General features: G+C 35.1%; 1 protein-coding gene across 1 annotated transcript in view; it reads right to left on the minus strand.

Moving 5' to 3' along the window:
- Positions 1 to 24,905, minus strand: part of LOC136856618 (uncharacterized) — a 707,676-nt gene that overhangs the window by 23,402 nt on the left and 659,369 nt on the right. The window contains exons 8-19 of the mRNA XM_067134550.1: positions 24,859 to 24,905; positions 22,965 to 23,055; positions 17,638 to 17,785; positions 8,377 to 8,517; positions 6,911 to 6,991; positions 5,972 to 6,148; positions 4,986 to 5,145; positions 4,064 to 4,213; positions 3,174 to 3,345; positions 2,811 to 2,951; positions 1,044 to 1,236; positions 252 to 423 (exon numbers count right to left, since the gene is read on the minus strand). The exon at positions 24,859 to 24,905 is cut by the window's right edge and continues 68 nt beyond it. Coding sequence (XP_066990651.1) covers positions 252 to 423; positions 1,044 to 1,236; positions 2,811 to 2,951; positions 3,174 to 3,345; positions 4,064 to 4,213; positions 4,986 to 5,145; positions 5,972 to 6,148; positions 6,911 to 6,991; positions 8,377 to 8,517; positions 17,638 to 17,785; positions 22,965 to 23,055; positions 24,859 to 24,905 — 1,673 coding nt within the window. The remainder of the gene's footprint in view (positions 1 to 251; positions 424 to 1,043; positions 1,237 to 2,810; positions 2,952 to 3,173; positions 3,346 to 4,063; positions 4,214 to 4,985; positions 5,146 to 5,971; positions 6,149 to 6,910; positions 6,992 to 8,376; positions 8,518 to 17,637; positions 17,786 to 22,964; positions 23,056 to 24,858) is intronic.

A 24,905-nucleotide genomic window follows, 5' to 3' on the forward strand; every position in this document is an offset into this window, starting at 1 on the left:
GTACTTTAATTGAGTATATGTATGAATATGACACTACAATTATCACAAAGTGGCAAAAGACAATAAAAGTAAAAAAGAATATTTGTGAATATGAATGTTTAATAAGCATCTTTGTGTGACTGCTTGATACAACTTGTTGCATCATCCCTAGACAATGACTTACCTTGAATCAAACATCAAACACTTTGTAGATGGACGACCATTCAAATAAAAACCAGTGTGTAATTTTATGTATTTTAATCATTCCATACCTGTATGGATGCCAATCCTAACCATGAGAGGAATGTTATGCAAGTGCCTGATCCTGAACTTGCCAGACAGGTGAAGAAGGTCGAGGGCCATTGTAGCTATCTGAGCAGCGTGGTCGTCAATCCTTTTTGGAAGTCCGCTTACAACCATGTATGCATCACCAATAGTTTCAACCTGTTGAAGACCAGAGGAAAATAGAAAATGCTGAGGAGCTGTGGAAGTATGATTAACATGCAACGACAACTATGCCATGAAGGAATACAACACATAAACATACGAAACTGCTCAAGAAATCAGCTTTATAACAACTTCCGCACAGGGTGTTCATGAGATCGTATGAATACATATACTGTATCAATAACAGAACACAGTAAAATCCTATAAATAAATACACAAATACAAAGTAAATTCTATGAGGAATTAGAATTTTACATCAATATTCCATTCAAACAAATATTAAATATGCAATTCTGTTGAGGTGTTAACACCCAGAATTTACACAGCCTACTGATTCAAGTTCTGATAATCTGAAGCTCCTTCCCTTTTATTGAATCAAGGCAATCTTTATTTGTTGCATAAAAAGAAACATATCAGTGCAAAAGGCTCAAACTGAAACCAACATATACTCTTATTAATTATATGTTATCTTGCATAATTTACAGACATCAGTGCCAAGAATAAATGGTAAAGATTAACAATCATATTTTGTGATTTGTACAGAAATTAAAAAATGCTTTAATACCTTAAATACTGTACTTATTATCAACGACCATGATATTTCAACACATCTTTACCTTATACACATTGTAATGATTGATAGTGGAGTCAAAAGCAGTATAGAGGTCATTCAACAGATCAACGACTTCGAAAGGTGTCGAGTAAGCTGAAATGCTGGTGAAACCAACAATATCAGAAAAATATATGGTCACTTCATCGAACTCCTCTGGGGCGACAGGCATCCCTAATTTAAGCTGGTTGGCAACAGAGCTGAAAAGGAATTCAAATACACAATTGTTAATATTTCACGAGTGGCCAGTTTTCCTACACCCATTACGAAAACGCTGAATTACTATAATTTAACTCTAACTTATATCTTATACGTAATGTTGTGATGTACTGAACCAGAAGATCCTATATAAACATGGAAAATGTTGAAATGTTTTTATTAAGTGTTAGCTTGAAGTAAGGGAAACATAAAAATAGTATTTCCTTGATATTTTTTCTGTAACAAATTTCTTTGATATTCTGGAATGTAAACTAGAATATACAGTATTCAGTACTCGTAACAGGAAAACTCAGAAATAGAATAATTCATTTTCATTTCCTATTATACTGAAATTGCCAAGAATATTTGCATATTGATTTTTATTTAAAACACTTATTCAAACTCAGATCATAAATTACAGTCACATCACATGAAAATGTAGAAAAAGATTATAGAGGAGGAACCAAAAAATAAATAATGGGTATTTGTTAATAATAATAAACATAAAAATAGAACTAATATGACCAATATTCTGTGATAAGAAAAACTACTTCCCATGTACCTACTATCCACATAATTTGCTTTGAGAACTATATCGAAGATGGGAAGTAGCATCTCATCTTAACAGATGCATGGGGGGAGGGTGTCTGTTAAGTAACAAAGATCCTATATTATTGCCTGCTCTAAACAGTTTACAGATACATTCCATATATTTCTTAACCTAAATTAACCTCCACACTTAACATTCAATTTATAAGATTTACATAAAAATGTATCGCATCTAAAATGGTAGCATAACAAACAAGTAAAAAATGTGCTGAAGTTTCTTCGGCACAATCGAGTTTTCTGTACAGCTGCTACTGAGCACAATCAAGGTCACCAAAAATAGATCTATCTCTCGGTGGTCTCAGTATAATGCTGTATGAACCGCGGCCCATGAAACTTTAATCACAGCGAGGTGATGGCCTATCCTATACCGTTGCCAGAAGCACGATTTTGACCAACTTTAATCTTGAATAAAATAAAAACTACCGAGGCTAGAGGGCTGCAATTTGGTACGTTTGATGATTGGAGGGTGGATGATCAACACACCAATTTGCAGCCCTCTTGCCTCAGTAGTTAAGACCTGAGGGCAGGCAAAAAGTGCGGACAGAAAAAGGCTGGACAGAATGAAGGGTGGACAGACTAAAGTGCGGACAGACAGACAAAGCCGGCACAATAGTTTTCTTTTACAGAAAACTAAAAAAACCATCATATCAATGCAACTGATACGTACATAAGTCAGTTAAGCTGAGGTCTGAGTGGTGAATTATTACTTACAATTACTTTCTATACAGGAAAATGTTTGGCTGTTTGAAGGTTACTGACATCAATGTCCATAATTTCCAAAAACGGTATATATAATAAATATAATTTTTGCCAAAAATCCGTACACATTCCAGGGAACAAAACAAGATTAGTGTAAAAATATATTTTCTTGCAAGAAGTATACGAGAAAGGTATTACAAAAACAAATTTTGGACCTCATTTGATACCAAAGGATTAAAAAAACTGGAGTAAAAACTACTCCCTTTACCTTGGAAGCATTCGATTTAAAAGCTGTTCAGTTTTCTTCTTCTCCAAGTCAAGTTGTTCTGTCCGATCCCTAATCAGTTCTTCCAGATTGCTGGAATACTTCTCCAGCATCTGGAACATTGTATCTACAATATTGAGTCGCCTGGAAAGAAAGCAACAAATCCTTAAAAGAATTTCTGTGCTTTTGAGTAAACATACTCCGGTCATTCAAGCTCTGACAGAATGAATTATAAATATTCACATAAAAGGTTTGGAAATTCCAAAGATAATTCAGCATAAATTATTTGAAAACAACGTAAATCTGTGAGCTGAGATCATGCTTATAGAGGTATTCATAGCACCACTTGAACACAAATTTCCCTACCTTCCCTGATTTAGCTTTTTGAAAAGATCATTTATCTGGTTGAAGTCTGGTCGCATTTCTGGGAGTTCAGCCCAGCACTGTTTCATGATATTAATGGCATCTGGAGGGGCTGCTCCTTTTGAGACTGAGGGTCTAATCATTGGAGGAGGCTTTTTCAATCGAGCAATAATTTCTGTGAGGGAGAAAAAAAGGTCTTATTTTCCATTTCAAAGAAAACTTTTCATTATTATTATTATTATTATTATTATTATTATTATTATTATTAATCAGAAGATAAACCCCATTCATATGGAATAAGCGTACAGGGGCAATGACTTGAAATTGAAGCTTCCAAAGGACACAGTGTTCATTTGAAAGAAGTTACAGAAGATAATAAGAAATACAGAAAGATGAGGCCAAGTATTAAAAAACAAATTAATTAATCAATATATAGATAAAAATATACATAAATTAATAAAGTAACAGGTGAACTGTTTCAGGGTAGAGAATGCATTGCTCCCCAGGGAGCTGTTCTACAGTCCAAAGGTGTGAGGAATAAGGGACCTCTGGAACCGAGAAGTTTGACAGCATGGCACATTTACTGCATATTGGTGCTGCTGTTCAGCAAATGTGATAAAAATCAGTAGAAAATCATGTACACAAGAGTCAATAATGAATTACACCTCAAGTTGTCTCAGGTAATGGCAGCATCCCATTTCATAAGTTTTCTCTTGGGAACACCTGGTCTAGCGCTACTGAAGCTGGGCTAGCTGTCTTAATTGTGAGCTTAGTCATATTGTCTGGTCTAAACTTAGGATCCAAATTTAATTCCAAGCAATGAAAACAGTGCCTATTCTCTGGAAATTAACCTGAGCCAGAAACTTTTTTTAATTTAATGAGCTCAACCTTACCTTGATGTGTGAGCTGCACCATACAATAAGGAGCTCCCCTCACAACTACTTCCTGCATTATGATGGAGAATGAAAATACATCTGCCGCTTGTGACCCTTTTAAGAGCAACCCCTCATCCCGTAATTGTTCTGGCGCCTTCCACAGTAAGTCTAGAATAAACGAAAAATATTTAAATCTCACATCTAAAACATGTAAAGTACTATTCATAAAAGCTAGTTTTTCAGCTTCATATAATCATGAAAGTTAATTTTTCAGCTTTATACTAAAGGATGCAACTGCAAGATTCTGAGGAATGAAGAAATTTGATTACTTTATGGAGTCATGGAGTTCAACCCACAGTAAGGCTAAATATTTCTACTAGGAAAGATGACAAAAGTGTCACTGGTAACATCGATACCTTGAGAATATTAAGAATTCTGAAACACGTACATATAAAATCTAACTTCTTCCTGATACAGTAAAATTTTAGCCAGGTCGTATAGTAATTTTTTCTCATCCCTATATGAAATCTTAAATATGGAAAACTAAGTTGAACTTCAATTTTTATTGCTGAAATGTTTGTTAATCTGAAGGTCTCACAATTTCTAAGCTTCCATTCTACAAGAATTTCTTGTGGAAAGTAAGATGGAAGAAAGAGAATATGAACGGAGGTGCAGTAAAAGGAATGAAAGGAGTTGCAGCTAGGGGGACACAGAGGCGCTGCAAAGAACCTTAGGTAATGCCTACAGTGCACTGCATGAGGTGAACTGATGCCACTACCTTCCTACAGAGAAGACATACGTATATAATTAATGTATTTTTTAAAATTTAAAAATGACGGTAATGGCCGTAATGGCCACATCCATATTCACAGAGTAAACTCTCTAATCCTAAATGACGTAAAACTTCAGAAACACACCTCATGACTGGCCTAGAACTTACCTCTCGTAGGCCTTTTAGGCTGACTGATATTTTGTATGTCATATATAGCAGGCAATCCATAGTCAGTGACTTTTAGCACCCATCGAGCATCAATTACGCAATTCCTAGACGTTAGACGACCGTGATGCCGCAACGGTGAACCGTGAAGGTATCTCATACCCTGAAAGTCAAGGATAAATTTGATATTCTGGAACATAATCAAGAATGGATGGATATTATATATTGCTAGCAAAGTAATTAAGAAAGTACACACAGGTATTACGGGGGTAAAATACAACCCCGGAAGACATACAAGATTTTACCATGTAAAATAATGCAATTATGCTGTAACAAAAGTTGGAATCCACATTCTGACACTATTCTCCTAAAACTAACTTACCATATATTCTGCAACATAAGTTCAAGACTAGATGGATATCACAGAAAGGTATTAAGGGGGTCAAGTACAAACCAAGAAGCCATACAAGATTTGACTATATTAAATGATGCAATCATGGTATGATAAAAGCTTGGACTCCACATTCTGGCAGTATTTTCCTGAAACTAACTAACTGTACATTCTGCAACATATGTTCTAGACTGGTTGAATATTATTCACTGATTAAAGAACAATTAGGTATTAAGGAGGTAAAATACAAACCACAAAGCTCTACAAGATTTAACCATGTTAAATGATGCAATTATGGTGTAACAAAAGTTGGAATCCCCATTCTGACAATATTCTTCTAAAGCTAACTAATCATATATTCTGGAATACAGCTTTAAGACTGGATGAATATTATTCATTGCTAACACCACAATAAGAGACTACAGAGAGGTATTAGTGGTAAAATACAAACTATGAAGACATGCAAGATTTTAACATGTTGAATGATGCAATCACAGTGTTACAAAATAATTTGGAACCCAAATTGTGACAATTTCCTCCTTATGCTAATCGACCTTACATGAGAAATGCCAGGTCCAAACTTCTTCTGGGATCTTACCCTGACCAAATCCGTCAAGAGTGACAGCCGGAAGGACCAGTCGAGTTTGATGTCCTCCTGTCGAATGACATCCTCCAAAGATCTCCGGGTGCAGTACTCGAACACAAAGCCAGGTCTCACAGGGTCACACAGCATCCCCAAAAATCCGTTCACGTTCTCATGTCGAAGGTCGTGCATCTGGCAACAGCAAGTTTGGGACTTAGTATGTACAACTGAAATCTTGTGTCGAAGGTCGTGAATCTGGCAAAAGCAAGATTGAGACTTACATTTAAAACTGAAATCTTGTGTTGAAGATCATGCCCTGGGCTAACTCCTCAAGATCTCCCGAACACTCATCTCTTGCTTCCCTGCCTCATTGTCCTCAACCACATCTCCTTTGGCCTACCTCTACCTCTTCTACCAAGGGCACCCCACCCTGATGTATCTTGTACTATTCCCTGTCTTCTATACACATGGCCCAGCCAGTTGATAAATATCAAGATAGAAAAATAAAAACAAGTACAGTTTTCCTACAAATTATGCCGTCTCCTTTTCTGATAACCTAAATGAGCATCAAAAACATAAAATAAAATACACTTGTCTACTACTGTCTTCATATCAGTACATGATGTTTAATTTCCTGTTCCGTGTATCTTGTTCTAATTCTACAATCATTAGCAGAATGCAATTCTTCTCAATTCATTATTTTCTTTTATCCTTTGTACCCAGAAGCTGAAAGTTATGGCAAACTTTCTTATCTGTTGGATTCTGACATATGATTTACCATCTTGCCACGAGATTTATTGGATGGAAAAAATCCAGGGTACCTCTATAAGTTCCCAAATACTGGCGTGAACAGAGCAGTAATGTAGTACTACTGTGATCTACAAAACACTATATCCAGTGAATGATAACCTTAAATTCGAGAACAATTCCACAGTTTGTAAATAATCTACTAACCTGTTTTAGAAGAGTCATGGTTTTATTCTTAACCTCAAAGTTTCCCTGATGATAAAAGTACCTGAGGTGGACGAAGTCACCCTGAAAAATAAGTAATGTGGATAAGAACCAGAATGAGAAATTGACAACACCCTCACAATAATTAAAATGGTCTAATTATAAAGGTTTTAAGAACTCAAAACAGCACAAATATATTGAGTTTAAAGACTAATCAATGTATATTTTGTGACAGCCTGCAGTTACCCCTCCTAGGTGATAGGCCAACATTTTATCCCCTCAGCTGTATAAGTTTAGGCCTAATGCTTCAGTGGTTGGCAGTTCACATCTGCTGTAAAGAGGCTAATCTTTGCTTCCATTATGAGGCAATACTACTGCTTAAAAAAAGTCATTTTCATTGGCTTCAATATTGCGTAATGCAAAGTGGCTATGTGAAATGCATACTATGTAAGTCTTTGCAACAACACATTACTAACAAAAATAAAAATGATAATTGTTCGTTCTAATAAAAAAAACACCTGGAAACTCCAAACATTACTGACATGAAACTCCTACAATAAAATTACAATTAACTGTAAAAGTACTGTCAGCCCAGGTGCCCTTCTAAGATGTCGGCTCCAGTCCTCTTTGGTCATCTGCATCCAAGAAACAGAAGACCCTCATTCTGGACTCTGACCCAAATTAACTGTGACTAATTAAAATACAGATAATTATGTTTTCGCTTCAATAATTCTTGTGATAAGTTTTCTTGAAAAACTGAAGTCATTGTGCCTCGAGTGACTGCTCTCTAACTATATAATAAGGTCATGAATTTAGCACAAGTTTTTAGTGACAGTCAGAGTGCCAACTCATGATGAGTCTGCCTGTAACCCTGTCAGCCTACAGCCAATCTCTTGGCTTCTTGACGTCAGCTCTCTGTAAATAAACATTTTTCTGTCAAGTACCATTTCCGAGTTTCTCCTTTCATGTAATTGATCATCTTGAAAAGTGTTCAATATAGAATTTATTACCTGTCATCACCTAAGACATTACTAGGACTATCTACACGTAACTAAAACAACAGAAGATAAATTGTAGGTAAGGTTTCAAGATGATAGCTATGTTAGCTGTTGCACCTCTGTAGGGTTATTTATTCCTGAAGAAGGCAGTGAAGTCAATGTAATAATAAGAAGTGGGATAAAGAGAGTCCCTCTGTAAAAGTCCCAAGTATTGGTGCCTGGGGTCAAATTTATGGACCTCATTCCATTAGTGTTATTATTCAAGTTGTTTTAAAGGTCTCATGAGGAATCTCTTCAAAAGGAGGAGCGTCAACATATGCATGATGTTATGGTTCATGTGTGCACCAAGTTCAGAATGCAGCTTCACTTACATTGTGTCTACTTTCAAACAAGCTCCATTTCCACTGTGTTCAGGTTTGAAACAGACCCTCACTCACACTGTATTTAGCTCTGGAATGGAGCTCCACTTACATTGTATTTAGCTTTGGCATCTTCGTGGTCTTTGTGTGAAGCATTGGGCAAGTTATTCAGCAGATTGTCGTGGTTGGCTCTTTGGGGAGAACTGAAGGACCCTCTTAACAAATCAGGCCTCTCCGCCGTACCTGAACCTGGCTGAAAATAGAAGCAAGGGGGAAAAGAGAGAGAGAAAAAAGCAATATAAGCCACTGACTTTGTTGGAATGGTAAGTTTTGTGCAAGAAAAAATACGAAACAGTCATGCTTTTTGCATCAAACAAATGTGAGGCAGATTCTCATGAAATAAGTAATAAGAAAATGTCAGTGCACGTTATGATTTTACTGATAAACACTTTAGATATTTTCTCAGTTGGTTATAACTTCTTCCAGGTTACATTTGCTGATGCAACAAACAAGTACTGAGAGCTATAGGTATCGTGTGACCTTATGATGAGAAATACAACACTACTTTAACAATAAAATACACTATTTACAACTCTTACAAGCCTTTTAAACAAGTTTTACGACAACATTTCAAAATAAAGTTGAAATACAAAGCATTCCACTTGGTGCAGTGCAATTTTTTTTTTTGCATATCACACAATTCTTTTACAAGTTACTTTTACTTGTGATAGCTTTTGCAAACAGACTGCTACTTTGAAGATAAGCTTTTAACTTTGAAAAGTGAAGTTATCAAGTCAAGTCTACTACTGTAGTTTCAAATGGCAACAAACATATAATACAGTTTTTGTTTACATCATGATAATGTTTAGATATCAATGGCATGCATTTAACAAAAAATAAGGGACATACTCTATATATATTAACGATGAATTGTCATCAAAATCAAACTCAGCACTTCATAATCTGACAATACAATGCAACATCGATACCACTGTTCACAGGACATAACCATTTTCATATATATATATATTCTGGTTCAGTTATCATATATATATATATATATATATATATATATATATATATATATATATATATATATATATATATATATATATATATATATATATATATATATATATATATATAAACTAAATCTAGTATATACGTATGAATCTGAGGTGAGTATATCTATATATACCTATTTAGATATATGAAATAAACTTGCATACATTTTCAAAATACGTTGCACACTTATCTAAATATATGTATATATACATACACCAATAACAAAAAAATATTTAGAGGGACAAACATACACACAGCAACCTGCTTTCCTAATGCACACAGAAATACGACACGACAAATACATAAACACATAAGCCGCCATGCTTGACACTCCACAATCTCTGCTAGACACATGAAACTGCACTATACTGGCGAACTGACACATGTACATTGCACATGGAACGATGATAAAATTCCATTTACGTATATATACATTTCTCATTTTTAATGATAAGAATATTTATCGTTATTTACACGGGGCAAATGCTTCGTATTTAAGATTAAACTGGTGTGCTATTTAGCAAAGATGCTTTCTTCTGAAAGTTATCTAAATTAAAATGTAAATAAATGAGTGATTAATCTTCTCTATGTGTCTTAGAAACTAAAGATTTGTGCTGAGCCCAATAGGTCCACCTTTCTTCAAGTTAATGATAAATAAACTGTAACAAAATCAAGCTGAACGGGCTACAAAATCAACTATCAACAAAAATCAGTTTTACAAAGATATGAATATTAATGAATTCAGTGTCATAACGATAATCACCAATAAAAAATAAATGATGAAAATACCAACAATATATCAGGAATAATAATAATAATAATAATAATAATAATAATAATAATAATAATAATAATACTGATCATTCTTTTTTCCTCAAATGGCCATTTTTTTCTTGGGGTAAAGTTACACATTAGTATACTTCTGCATCAAACTTATGCTATACAAAACACTAAAAAACTATTCTTTCTCATTACCTCAATAGTTAAATTTTCCTGGTAATAAATTCAGGTGTTATATGTAATCAGGGCATACCGGAACTAAGTGTTAAATTAAAAATACTCAACCATCGTTCTTTTGTTTCGACCACGTACAAATTAGGCTTTACCCTCTCATGGGCACATTATATGAGAAATATTTCACACGTCAGTGGCCTATTAATATCTATGTATGAGTACTTCTTTGCTAAGTGTAATTGCAAAATTATTTTGTTAATATCTAACTACTTTCTAAATATCATTGATTTTGTCCAGAAAAGGCAGAATGCAACTTCAGATATGAGTCAGTTATCTGGACACGAACTTCATTTGGTGGCCAAATACAGAATTCAACAAATTTTGAGCTTCTTGAGTAAAAGGGTGATACTTTACACAAACCCAACTGTTCAAATCAAGCCATTTGCTGAATGTTGAGTCTCCACAGCAGCAGAAAGTAGTCTCAAAATCGTTCTCTAAGTGAGACTTTCCTGTCATCAGGGGTGAGACCTCGGTCTTAGATGATCTCTGTGGCCATTCGACCGTTTGGTCAGCAAAGAGAAGACCGTTCGTGACCTGAATATTGTATCAGCATAATCTGACTTTACAAGGCTTAAGATTTCTCTCTCCTCAGGGAATTATATATCATTATCACCATCATCATTGAATCCAATGCCATGGGACACAAAGGGCCTCTGGGAAATTCTGCTCTTCACAGCTCTTATCGAAGTACGTTCAGGTCTTTCAACTCTTCTGGTGCCCAAGGGAGCCCAACGGACACTATCACAAACTATTCTTTCAGCGTTATGCGAAAGACATATAGCCCATATAAGCTCTCTCTCATAAAGGGGTGGCTCCATATTCATACTTTTAATTCTGCGTCAAGAATGAACTCTTAGCACAGAAAACTTCCACAACAATGGCCACTTCGTACACCTACACAGAAGGCTCTTCAGCAGCATGTTAAGCCCCCCCTTACACACACTGCATCATTCATTTTGTTCTTTGTCGTCCTCTCCTTCCTTCCAAAAAGTATAACATCACTTCCATATTCATCAAGGTTATTTTTGAAACCCCTTTAATATCTATTAATGTGTATAAATTTGTAATGTGTATTGTGTGTCAAAAGTTCTTTACTTTTGACACACAATACATATTAGAAATTTATACAAATTATATATTAAAGAGGTTTCCAAAATAACTTTGCTGAATATGGGGAAGATATTATACTGTTTGCACTTTTTTTATTCTTTAACATGCTAATATGTTTATTTGGGAAGTCTGAATGGTTCTTTTGTATATGAATGCAAGTGACAGAAAAGACAGTAAGTTCTTTACTTCAAAGACATCCAAGAAGTGCACCTTCAATACACTGAAAAATGAATTCGAATCTGTCTACAATGTGACGGTTCAAATAGTGCGTATTGCATTGTAGCACAAGGCTTGTATCCTGTGTGGACCCTAATTAATGCATATTATGTTTTCATAAGACAACAATGAATGCCCTCATCTCATCTGAGATACCTTCATTCTCTTCAGATCCGGATAATCAAGAAATCAACCAAACTAAAAGTAAAAAAAAAAATTATAGATTTCATCTGTACAAGTTCCTGCATGACTATGCAACTGAGTATGACTGTCAATCGCATATGGCGATAATGAACACATTTGCAAAAAAAAATTAAATAATTCCATTAATGTGGATCTTACCTTTCACACACAGATAAACAAAATGAACAAATCAATGACCAGAGAGGGACATTAGCATGGACTACGTAAAAAAAGCAATAAACAAATGTAAATTCCACATAAAAAAAACCTTCCATCTTGCAACACGGCATACATCGATGAAAACAACACACATTTCCAAGCATCCCAGAAAAAAAAGACAAACCCTCATATTTCTTGTTTTTATTCTACTCAAAACACGGCACGCGAAGCCCTAGGAAAAAGTCTTACAAGGAAACCTTGACAGGAAAAATACAAGTGAAAAATGACAATGTTCTACACCAACAAACAACACACATAAACACACGCATTCATGTAGATAATGTGCACACTCTACATTCATGTGATAAGTACATATGGAGGCACATGTATAGGATACATCTGTGTGTACATGTCTGAACACGGATAAGCTGCTGGATCGTGGTAAAATACAATATGTTCTTTGCAGAGAGAGGTGTGATTTTGTGTTCAGCAATATGCAATGCAAAGCAAGAAAAAACACTGAATACCATCAACATGTTTGACATAACTTCGACAACTGATATATTTGTAGTGGGTCTCCCAGACAAGAATTATAAACCTATCAGGATACAACTTACCTTTCTGGAATCAAATATACTGAGAATCGTTTCGGGATGAAAGCGTAATATTTTTTGAATAAGCCTATAACAATCTGTATCCCATTGCTACAGACACTCCGCAATGTTTGGCAGTAACCCACACACTTCCAAAATACAAATACTACACAGACCTCACTGACAATGCAAAAGGCACACCCATCAAAGATAGAGACACTGGCTCTGAGGAAACTTTCACACACAACAAAATGGGCTCAAACGAAAGTGGTAACAAAAGCAGTTTGAATACTCCCTGGTCCTTACAGGATGCCTCGGCCATCCTCCGTCGATCTGCCAAACTTATAATTAAAAACAAACAAACATAACGAATAAAAATGCGCACAACGTTAAAAGAAAATGGTCAAGGAACCACAATACATCAAGCAAAAAACTGCAGGTAGGAAATGAAACACAATAAAGAAATGTGAAATAAGAAAATGCAAGCACCCTTCGATCTGGCGGGTGCACAGACACCTAATGACTTTGTGGACAAGTGTTTGATGGAGTCCAGTCAAGTTTTGGTTTCTGCAAAGGAAGTTTGACCTGTTTCAAGGGCATGACAAGTCTTGCTTTGTTTGCCCTCTTGTAGAGTATCAAAAGGACCCTGTCACAGATCACTGTTACACAGCATAGTACAAGAGATGCTACAGGGTAATAATCCTGTTCTGTTCTTGTCTATAAAATTGTTCTTCAACTATGCAAGAATTCATTATTGGAGCTTGTTATATATATTCAAGGTTTTCCGAACGCACTTTTCTTTTTTAATAAACGTCTAATTTTTGAAATGATATTCCAAAATAAAAGCAACCATGAAATAATTTTGTATGTGTTAAAGCAAGATTGCAAATATACTTTAAACATCTCAAGATCGTTGATGAAACAAAATGACATAAGGTTGATTTATCAACAAGGCTCATTCTCAGCCCACAGAATTATTTACTGACTTTTCCAAAAGTAATTTAAAATTGAAAATGACTGTTACCACAATTGACAAGTAACAGTGGAATAACAATGAAGGTCATATTTATCATCATTCTTTCAAATTTAATAAAAACAGGTGAGGAATTTAGCTTCTTCCATAAGTATGCTTTTTTTTTTCAGCTTCTTCCAAACAAGTGGTTCTTCATTATTTAATTTTCAATATCAGGTCCAAAGAGGAAAAAGAACATTCAATCCCACAGGACGGAGTGACAAGTGCCATTATCCAGTTACATTATGACCTCAGTGTATAATTTCTCATCAAGTTATTGAGGCTTTCTTGAAGTCCTTCCTGAATATGGACACCTGTCACTCTCAGGACAAAGGACACTTCAAGAAGCACTAGTGAATTAAGGAAGGACAAAGAACAGGCATTCGTAATAGTGGCAAAATTAAAGAAAGGTAAAAAAAAGGGCTTAACACTGAGCAAGAGAAAGAGGCGAGAGAGAGAAAGAGAGATTAAAAGGGGGCAGGGAAACTTGAGGCAAGAGACTCACGACGAATATGAATGGTATTAAAAAAACAGGACCTAAGTTCACACAAGAGATCAAAAGTTTGGATTTCTTCAGTGCAATGAAAAAACAGTGGTGCAAAATGCATGACTGCAGAGAGATTGGGATAAAAGACATCAAAACATCTGGAAAAAGGGACTTTTTTTGGTCAAAAGTTATATTAAAGGCTATGAAAATTTTCAAGACAAAAAAATTAAAATGATGAGTAAAAGTCACTCAAAGTTAGATGTAAAAGAAGATAAACACGCAGAAGACTTACTAAGGAGAAGGTGTAAATAAGTAAATGATTTACTAAGGAAAATGTGTAAATAAATAAATAAAAATTAGCAAAGAGTAACCCTATAAAATTACTACGAAAATGTGGAAACTAAAGGAACTTCATTGGAAATTCAAATGGGTATACAGCTAATCATTTGTTCTGAATAAAAATCTAAAAACTTTGGACCAAAACTGACATATAACCAAGGGCTGTCAAAACTGTCAAAACTCATGAAATCAAAAGTTCGAATCAGAACGTTATCCCAAACATGAACTGGCGCTGGGCACTCTTAAAAGTACTATTCAAAATCTTCTGAAGAGAGGGAAAAATACTTCTGTCTTTTGAAAAGACTGTAGTTAATGTGAGGCTCATCCAGGTCATCAAGGATAATTATCATCATTTCTTACCTTTAGCATTAAAATTCTGGATTAAATAAAGAGGAATGGCTGAGTGAAAAATTCTGCGACGCAAAAAAGGCAATTTAAGTTATCCAGCACAGTTGCATATTGCTTACTAGTTAGCAACACCCCAGTAAAATGACAGCATTTGCAAATGATGATTGTGGTAGGCAGGTAAAGTACTAAACACCGCAGGTCCTGACATTCCTCTTCCAAGACAATTATTCTGACACTTTAAAGCTTTGAAGGTGACCTCACAGAGCAATTTCAAGATTACAACACTAAGGAATATATTCCTGACTAAAACGGGGGCAATTTGTGGCCAATTTTTTTATTGAATGGAGTGCCTCAATTAGGTTAATTCGTTATCACTTTAGTTCCCGTTGGTGTTATCCCTGAATCCCCAAATCACAAGTTAAGTGAGTAGGATCTGATCAGCTGCTGTAGGTAAGCAATGAGAACATTTTCCTTTTCATGGTTTGGACAAAAATTGTTAAAAGTAAATAACAAAATAAAGAGCAGAAATTTCTATAGTAAGAATGGAATATTAAACGAATCTATTAAAATGAGTTTTGAGAATTACTGAGAAGAAAAAAATTAATGCCAAGCAACAGTATGAGTTCAGAGAAAGTAAAAAAAAAATTATAATTAGTGAGGAGTCCATATAACATTGACGAGTTTTTGACATTCGAATAGAAAATAGGGAAAGTATAGACAATTCAAGAATGTAGGATATATTAGTAATATAACAACTTTTGGATAGTCCCATAATTTGCAAAATTCAATTTTATAAATGTGAAGCAATATGATAAAAATGGCTCACTTATTTAGAAATTCTTTTTGCTTATTCTGAGGTTTTGTTGATTACTGTAAGGAAGTCATGCATCCCTCAATAAATTTATGAAGCCCTAATTACAGTATTTACTTAATGGCTAGTTCTTACAAGCACCATGGTTAAGGAAAAAATTAAGAATAAGTAAGCCATTCATCAGCATACAATGATTTACAGAAGCTAAAACAAATCCTTCCAAAATTTCCTATAAATGACATTCTTGAATTGACTGTTACCCGGACATATTAATCTAAAGAGAGTAAATGATATTCATGGGAGACAAAATGAATGCAAGAGACATTACTGGTGGCTAAATTTAGCCTTTTTGCTCAATGAAGCTCTCAATTCAGCTAAATTTAAAAAACGTCAATCGTCAGAGATATTACCGGTAATAATCATAGTACTGTACTAGTTATGTTAGTCTAGTGAAAGTTTGCAGCGTCTCAATTTTACAATTTATATAAAAAAAACTATTTCATGAATAAGAAACTGCATACAATAAGGGGACACTGAATCCTTCAAGAATCGTAAAATTTGCATTGCTATCAAGAAGCTTTCAGGGGAAACCAGTATTTATAGATTGCAACATCTGACGGATAAATTCTCTTCTCATTAACAAAGATACGAAAGGATTATCCGTTGTCTCATGATAAGTAAGGAGATAACCAAGCACTCATTAATATTTGACTGGTGGTTACCTGATTATCAGGTAGCCAAGAACTCTATACAGTCCGGAGTTACCCAGTCTGGGGAAAGATTTATTTTTGTATGTGTGGAAAGTAGAACAAAACAACGCCTCTTTAACACTACAGATAAATAAACCAGTTTGATCAGTAAAAATATAAGGCTGGCTTTTGTACCTGACTTTATTTACAAGTAAGTAGCAAATTTCTGGGAAAATAGGACAACATAAACACGGATAAATGTAAAAATTGGATATGAGCGAATATCCAATAGTACAGATTCACATACACAGTTGATTACCTAAGCTCGGGCACTTTACTTAGCCAACACTAAAAAACACAAAAACCTATTTGCTTTTGATTGTCTTGTAACAACTACGTAAAACCACTGCCTACTATTTCCGATTTCTCCTGCTGCAGGGGCTTTGGGGCTACTGTTAGCCTTGTTTGCAAATCAAATAAGAATGGTTTGCCTTAATCACAAAACAGTCTTGCAAGCAACAACAGTCACAAAGCCTCACTCAATGTACAGTATCAGTTTTCAATTCCAGTCTTGGAAATATTAACCAGTTAACCAGTAATGCCTCTTATATTCGTTGGCTATCCACCTAATAGCCTACTCGTAAGAAGGAAAAAAAATAGGACAATGCACATGAGGGTATTCGTCCATCATCAAATCAAGGGGAATGGACCCACTATTCATATGAATTAGAGAAAGAAGATTGGAATTCATCAAGAAAAGTCGATGCTCACAGCCAAAATATAAAATAAATGTTGGTACGTGGTTTGGCCTATTACTGTACTGCTCAGTTGTGTTGTGTCATTGAATGCCAGTTTTTTTTTAAAGTTCTGATTGGGCGAAATTTCTTTAATTATCTGTACTGAGAGGAACTTTACCTGTACCTTGGGGAATGGTTATGAAATTCTACCTGTTATAAAAAAAAAGTATATTTTATAAATATCACTAAGTATACAAGGTAGTGTTAAGCAATTCCACAGGGAATGAGGTGGTCAAAATACGTAAAATACCCATTTTACTGAATATGGCAATATGCACTACCAACGAATTAGTAAAAAAATATGCAATTGAAGGACTATTTCAATACAGTTCATACCACATTAATAAATATATATACCATGACCCAATATACTGTATGAAGGTGCAATTTCACAGTAATCTTATCTTTTGACTGTGAGCATATCAAAGTAAAAAAAAAAAAAAAAAATAATCAAAAGAAGACACGCAGATGGTCGAAAATGACAGCGACACAAACACCGAGAAATAGTCTTTATACGATTTATGAATATGTAGAGGAGCTATAGACATACCAACACCGACAGTACACATCCTGCAATGCAGACATAATCGCCCACCTTCCTTGGTGCGCTCTCGGGTCGCGATGTCAAGGTCAGGTCGGCTGAGGTCAGCAGAATCTTGTAAGGACCTCGACTCATTTCCTTCTGACGAAGGCGTTTCCTGAAGGATATCGGACGGTAATCAAAGAGGAATTTACACGGGGGAGAGAGAGAGAGAGAGAGAGAGAGAGAGAGAGAGAGAGAGAGAGAGAGAGATTCTCTGGAGAGAGAGAGAGAGAGAGAGAGAGAGAGAGAGAGAGAGAGAGAGAGAGAGAGAGACTTTCTGTAGAGAGAGAGAGAGAGAGAGAGAAAGAGAGGTTAAAAAAAGAGAGTTGTCTTTTGAAAGAAAGGTTAAAAAAATCGGTCAAAAGGCATTTGTGAAGACAGGTTGCAAAGGTCAATATTAAGCTAACGAGCCAATGGGGAAGAGGAAAGTATGGTATATGGTAACAATATTCAAGACTCCGGGAAATGGTTTAGTTTTTCAATCAGGTGACCATGCTATGGGTATTTTTAAGGACTATTTTGCTTCCTTGCTTTGTTAATTGGTAGCAGTCACAATGTTTAATGCTATTTAAACCCCCTATTTTAATTCACTAAATGGGAAATACACTGTGAATTTTTTTTTTTTAGCTAACTCTGCAATTAGCAAGCCGCGAATTTCTGATAGCCATATACCTTTAATGATGTTCGCTATTCTTTGACCCCGTTATACCTTCTGTAAAACTAAGGCAATAAAACATTGTCCATTTAGTAAATCATCTTTCTTCAAAACTGCTTCACCTATACAGTTAAAGGATCTTCTAATAATCACATTGTATTCATTTAACTCAAAACAAAAACACTGCTTTAGTAATCCATCTACCCGAGAATGCAAGCACAGAACTATGAATATCCCAAAGAATTAGATTACGCCTCAAATGTCCACTGTAATTTCATGTGACTACTCCCTATTTTCATGTTTAAATGGTGAACTACAAGCAGAGACCATACGCGAATAACGAAATTACCCCTTCTTACCCTTCAGTATATAATAAAAGTAGTGTTCTGTAAGCGTGACCGTAGGATTGCAAGTGAATCGTAAAATGCTTTGCCGAAGAAATCAAGATCTATCTAATTCACGTGCAGACACCAGAACACCTTTGCTTTCAAAGGACCACACACTCACACCAAGGTGTCCTACACATTTAGGGAATTGGGAAATATTTATTTGAACGAAAAAAAAAAGATTAGGGTAATCTGCAGGTTATTCTAATAAACTGGGTGTTTTCAAATTCCATTTCTTAACCTCCAGATTTCCGTAAATCTTCAGGGCAAATCCTTTCGAGTTTCATTGTGAGAGCGAGAGAGGGAGGGAGATAACTTGAATATCACCCGTGAGTTTGTTGAAACTGTACAAGACACGAATTATTCTACTAGTAAAACGTTTCCCTCGAAGTTAAGGGATTTACCTGACAAACGTTCGTGTATCTTACTGTGCTAATTCCTACTGGATTCCCTCACACTGTGTCGTCATTATTCTACGTCAAATATCAAGGAAGTTTAATTGTACGTATATATTTCGCTCCTGTTCCTCTAATGTTGAAAGGTCACAGGCATAGCTGACCATCTTTATGCTGACACTCAACAAATCTAAACATTACACCAAATTTACCTTTAGACTTAGCTACATTATCATTATTATTATTATTATTATTTCAGTAAATAATACCATTTAACACCATTCAAGGTCAGGGCTATCCTACGCAACTGGTACGTTTGAAAGTATTTGAATTAACACGGCCTTGCATTAATCAAGTACAACCAGTAGGCCACGTATTCTACAATATTACTTGGCAAACGGTTTTAAAATTCAGGGTTTACCAAATACATAAAATTAACTTTTAACTTTTATCTTAATCTAAGTATTCCTTAAGGTATCTTGTATAAACCTGGAACCAGAGAAGGGTCGTTAATCACACTTTACCGTTCTGTATCAAAATCTACTAATTACATTATGGGACTAATTCAAACATAATTTAAATTAAACAAAGTATACCAACCTAACTCATTTACAGCTACAGATTAAAGACTACCTTTACAGCTACATGTCTAAATCACAGACAGTTTGACACCTACATAATTTCAATAAAACCATAAGTTATAAAAAATGTTTTTTGTTCTGGGGCAAGACAAGGCACAAGATGAACAAGGACTAGTTCAGCTACTTTCCACACGTCTGTGGGTCGAAAACATTAACCTACTTCCATGTAATTAATTACAATAATCACATTTGTACGATGCTATAACAACCAATAAAATGATAATGAAGCTGAAACGCCCTCCAAATTACCTTTGTCTGAAAGCTTCAAAATGACTATACAAAATAAGGCACATTACGTGATATATAGGAAGTGAGTCAAGAAAGCAATGCACTAGAAAACAACAGTGTTTTGTGGTTTGCTGTAAAAAACAAATCTACTAAACAGCCGACATCCTACAGGTACTGGAAAAAGATTAATGTCAATTACAATAGCTTAATTGAAGGTAAGAGCTAACTGATTATACATTCATGAGACTCATTATCATACCTATTGAAATCTATGGTTATGAAACAATAGGAAAAAACGACAATCACTCTAAAATATGATTATCTTAATGCTATGCAACTTAAACTATCACAACCACATTATATTCGTAAATCAAATCAAGATGTTTATTTTCTTCATTTACAATCTTCAAAATCTAGATGTTTATTTTCTCATTTTCCATCTTCAAAACAGATTCTATAAACTTCCCTTAAAAAATATTTTTTGACAAAACTTGCTGAATTTTCATAAGCTTGCTTTGGGCTTTGCAGTCCTCTAGAACAAGGCTCTGCATGATAAATCATCTTTAAGAAGGAAGCAAAAGTTGAGTCTGAAGTCACCATGAAAAATAACGCAACATCTCCAAATAAAACTCTAAAATCGAGCATTCTTTAAAAAATACAAATGAAAAAACCCCTATTAAAACCAAATTTCTGAAAACTCTCGTTTTGGGGGACAGAAAAACACACACAGCAAGACTCAAGGATCACAGAAGTACTATGAGCATCACTATATTTTCTATCATGCAATGAGACAAAAATAGAAGTGAGGTAAGAGTAAAATGAACTTACTTACATCTTATTCAGACCCCTTTCAAGATAACATAATGATTAAAAGATGATCACATCCTATCACTGTTTTTCTTTGAGGGATTAAGTTAATCAATGAAATTCACAAGACATAAAACTCTTCAGAATGATGGAAATAAATGACTGGTATTATCTTATTCAAGTTATGAGAATACAATAATTTAGGCCAAAGGCCAAGAGCTGGGACCAGTGAGGTTATTCAGCGCTGAACGGAAAATTGAGAGTAAAAAGTTACAAAAGTGTAAATGGAGGAAAACCTCGCATTTCCACTATGAAACAATTGTTAGAAGAGGGTGAAAAGTACGATGGAAGAAAGAATATGAAAGGAGGTAGAGTAAAAGGAATGAAAGGGGTTGTAGCTAGGGGCCGAAGGGACGCTGCAAAGAACCTTAGTAATGCCTGGTGGCACTACCCCTAAGGGGATGATGATAACGAGGACCTGTACCTAAATGACCAAAATTTGTGCCTGGGCCAAAATCAGTGATGATCGTAAGGCATATATAAGGAAATAGCATAATTCCTGCATTCATTGCCTCTTTATTGCTCTTATCAATATTCAATGGCATACCATTCAAAGCCATTACCAAGACGCTCTGTCAATTATACAGAGAGTGAACGAGCTGCTTCCCTGGAGGGGACCGTACAGATGGAGTCTGATTTATAAGCTTTGGAGATCTGCAACAATAAAAAAATGAGTTTTGGAATGTAAATATTTTCCTCGTTAAACTTCAAAAGTGTTGCTTTTTCCACACACAAAATTTGAGCCCCTTTTTCCTTTTGTATAAATTTCAATCCTTCACCAAAGCAAATGCATGAAAATTGGTCTTTAATATATGTCTCCATCTTGTCTGCTTACCCCCTCTGGTACACATAATGCTCCTCTTGCCATATTCTCATTTTACATTCTACAACAGATCTCTTTAATTATATATATATATATCAGTTTTTATTATATATATATCATCTTCAATTTATATATATTTATCTATTTATATAAATGTCTATATCTCTGCTTTATAAAACATATCAGTTTTATTAGAGGCAACAATCATCTTATCTTCAATTTACTTCACTAAAGTTTTCAGTCTCCTTTTATACAAATGTCTCACGTCTCTGCTTTATAAAACAGTAGCAGTCTGATTACTGCCTTTGTAATCAGATATCAACAATCATCTTAACAGCTCAAAATAAAGAACTCCAAAAACTTAAGACATTTGATTGTTATCAATATTACATCCCTCACTTGGGGAGACAGGGGCAACTCTTTCTAACAATTTTGGCACTAGCGAATTATCTTTGGTCATTTAGATGACGGTTCTATATGTGCATAAAAGAAAATTTCCTTCATTACCGAAATATGTAATCAGATATGAACAGCATGGACAGACTAACAGCTCAAAATAAAGAACTGCACACATAAAAGAAAATTTAAAAAAGTTAAGACACAACAATGAGTAAAGGCTAAAGAAAATTTCAATACTGAAAACATCCTATATGTGAGACAGCAGGGCATAAAAGAAAATTTCCTATATGTGAGAGAAGTGGCATAAAAGAAAATTTCCTATATGTGAGAGAAGTGGCATAAAAGAAAATTTCCTATATGTGAGAGAAGTGGCATAAAAGAAAATTTCCTATATGTGAGAGAAGTGGCATAAAAGAAAATTTCCTATATGTAAGAGAAGTGGCATAAAAGAAAATTTCCTATATGTAAGAGAAGTGGCATATAAGAAAATTTCCTATATGTGAGAGAAGTGGCATAAAAGAAAATTTCCTATATGTGATTGGCATAAAAGAAAATTTCCTATATGTGAGAGTGGTGGCTAAAAATTTCTATGAAGAAAATTTCCTATATGAGAAGTGGCATAAAAGAAAATTTCCTATATGTGAGAGAAGTGGCATAAAAGAAAATTTCCTGTATGTGAGAGAAGTGGCATAAAAGAAAATTTCCTGTATGTGAGAGAAGTGGCATATAAGAAAATTTCCTAAGTATGAGAGAAGTGGCATAAAAGAAAATTTCCTACACGCGAGAGAAGTGCCTTTCAAAAACGGAAGAATCTGATCAAACGTTGAATTTCAACATCGAAAGGCTACTGTACTTCACTTACCCGAGACCTTATCTGGTAGGAGGAACATGCCCACTCACCTGAGGACAGCTGCAGCGGCGCAGCAGGCACCGAACAGGAACAGCATACACATCACAATCATGACCACGTACCCCGGGGCTAGAGACCCACCTGATAAAAAGCCACACGTGAAAATATAGGGAAAAAATAACTCTGAATATCACAGTAGCAGATGCATTTGAAAAATCAGTTTAATGGGAAAAGATTATAGGCAACTAAATCTCGTAGATGCGTTTGAGAAATCAATTTAATGAGAAACAATACTTAAAACTTAATGAGAAACAATACCTAAAATTAATGGGAAACAATACCTAAACTTAATGAGAAACAATACCTAAGACACGGAGACTGGTTTTTGTGGATCATGAGTAATATTGAATCAATATTCACGACCAAAAAAATCAATATTAAATTAAACCCAAGTGAAACTAGTTTAGTTTCAAGAATTTTTTATGAGATACACATTCAAAGAAAAGACAAAACTGAATGAATCACAAAATGAATTAAACGTGAACCCTTTTAGGGAACTGAGTTCAACAATAAAAATCACAGAAAATTAAAAACAAAGTTTAAAGCAAACAAAACTCTCCGAGTGCACTTTGCAACTTCTTTTGCAATGGTATGATTGCAGTGCTTATTATTATAATTTACTGCTTAACAATATTCGTGGGCTCTGAGGTACCACCACCTATTACAGATTATAGTATCAGCTAAATAACCCTCTCTCATTACATATCAATACAACTAATTTAAAAGGCATTTGATTCAACTAAGAAAATCTGCCAGTGAATTATATAGTATTTTCTTCATAGGCAACGGATCGATGCAGACAAATATTAGTTTTAAACTTTCAAAACAAGTTTTCATACGATTTACAATCATGAAGGGATGGAGTAAGCATCTTTACCCCTAAAAGGCTTGCTAAAAACCCGAATACTACCTCCTTTAGGTGTACACACACACATATATATATATATACAGAGAGAGAGAGAGAGAGAGAGAGAGAGAGAGAGAGAGAGAGAGAGAGAGAGAGAGAGAGAGAGAGAGAGAGAGAGAGAGAGAAACTATCCTTTCAAAATCAGACCAAAAGTGATCCGGTGACTCATACAAAGAGCTGTATACAAAGGCCTATACTCCCTAAGGATATAATCACAGAATTAGTTCACAAGAATCTGTCTGACACGCCACAATGATTCGATTTGATTTGATTGATGACAATTCGGCTACAAAGCTAAGCACTTGGACACTTTCAGCCATCCAGAGCTTAAGACAGTGAAAAGCGGGAGTTGGAGAGGTTGGGCAGCAAGCTGGAAGGAAGGAAGCGGGAATGGAAGTAAAGTAAAAGACTAAAAAGAGGTGGAATTCGGTGCCAAAGGGACGCTGCATACAACCTTTAGTAATGCTTACAATGCACCACCTGAGGTGCACTGACGGTACTATCCTTCCACGGGGCACAAGGACATCCATATCCGAGCTAGACACCCAACTACTTCAATGCAAGATACCCCAAAAAAATTTAAAACAAGAACCAAGATTGAAAGTTCAACAGGTGTGAGGTTGATAGAGAGATGTAGCGTGTTTTATCTGCTATGTCTTCGTATGCTTTCTACAAGCATATCGCAATATGTATTTTATCAATTTCAAGGTCTGCTTCATGTTTCCAAAACTTAAACTTATATACCACAGTTCATCCTGTTTGTCAGTGAATGGACCAGTCATTACAGTTTCACACAGTAATTCTGTGTACATATTCCAAGATGCTGGCACCGAATGTCATTAACCCATAATTAGTTATTAATATCACTGCATTAAAGTCCTATCCTCTGCTTTCGTGTAAGACAACCTAACCGCCTCTGCCAAAGGTAACGAAACCAGTCTCCCAGGAGACTGTTTACAGCACATTTCTGCAATTACCAGGTACAGAGTATCCACAAACGGTAGGTCCGCAGTCTTTGTCTCTT

This window comes from Macrobrachium rosenbergii, chromosome 36, assembly GCF_040412425.1.
Source record: "Macrobrachium rosenbergii isolate ZJJX-2024 chromosome 36, ASM4041242v1, whole genome shotgun sequence".
NCBI lineage: Eukaryota > Metazoa > Arthropoda > Malacostraca > Decapoda > Palaemonidae > Macrobrachium > Macrobrachium rosenbergii.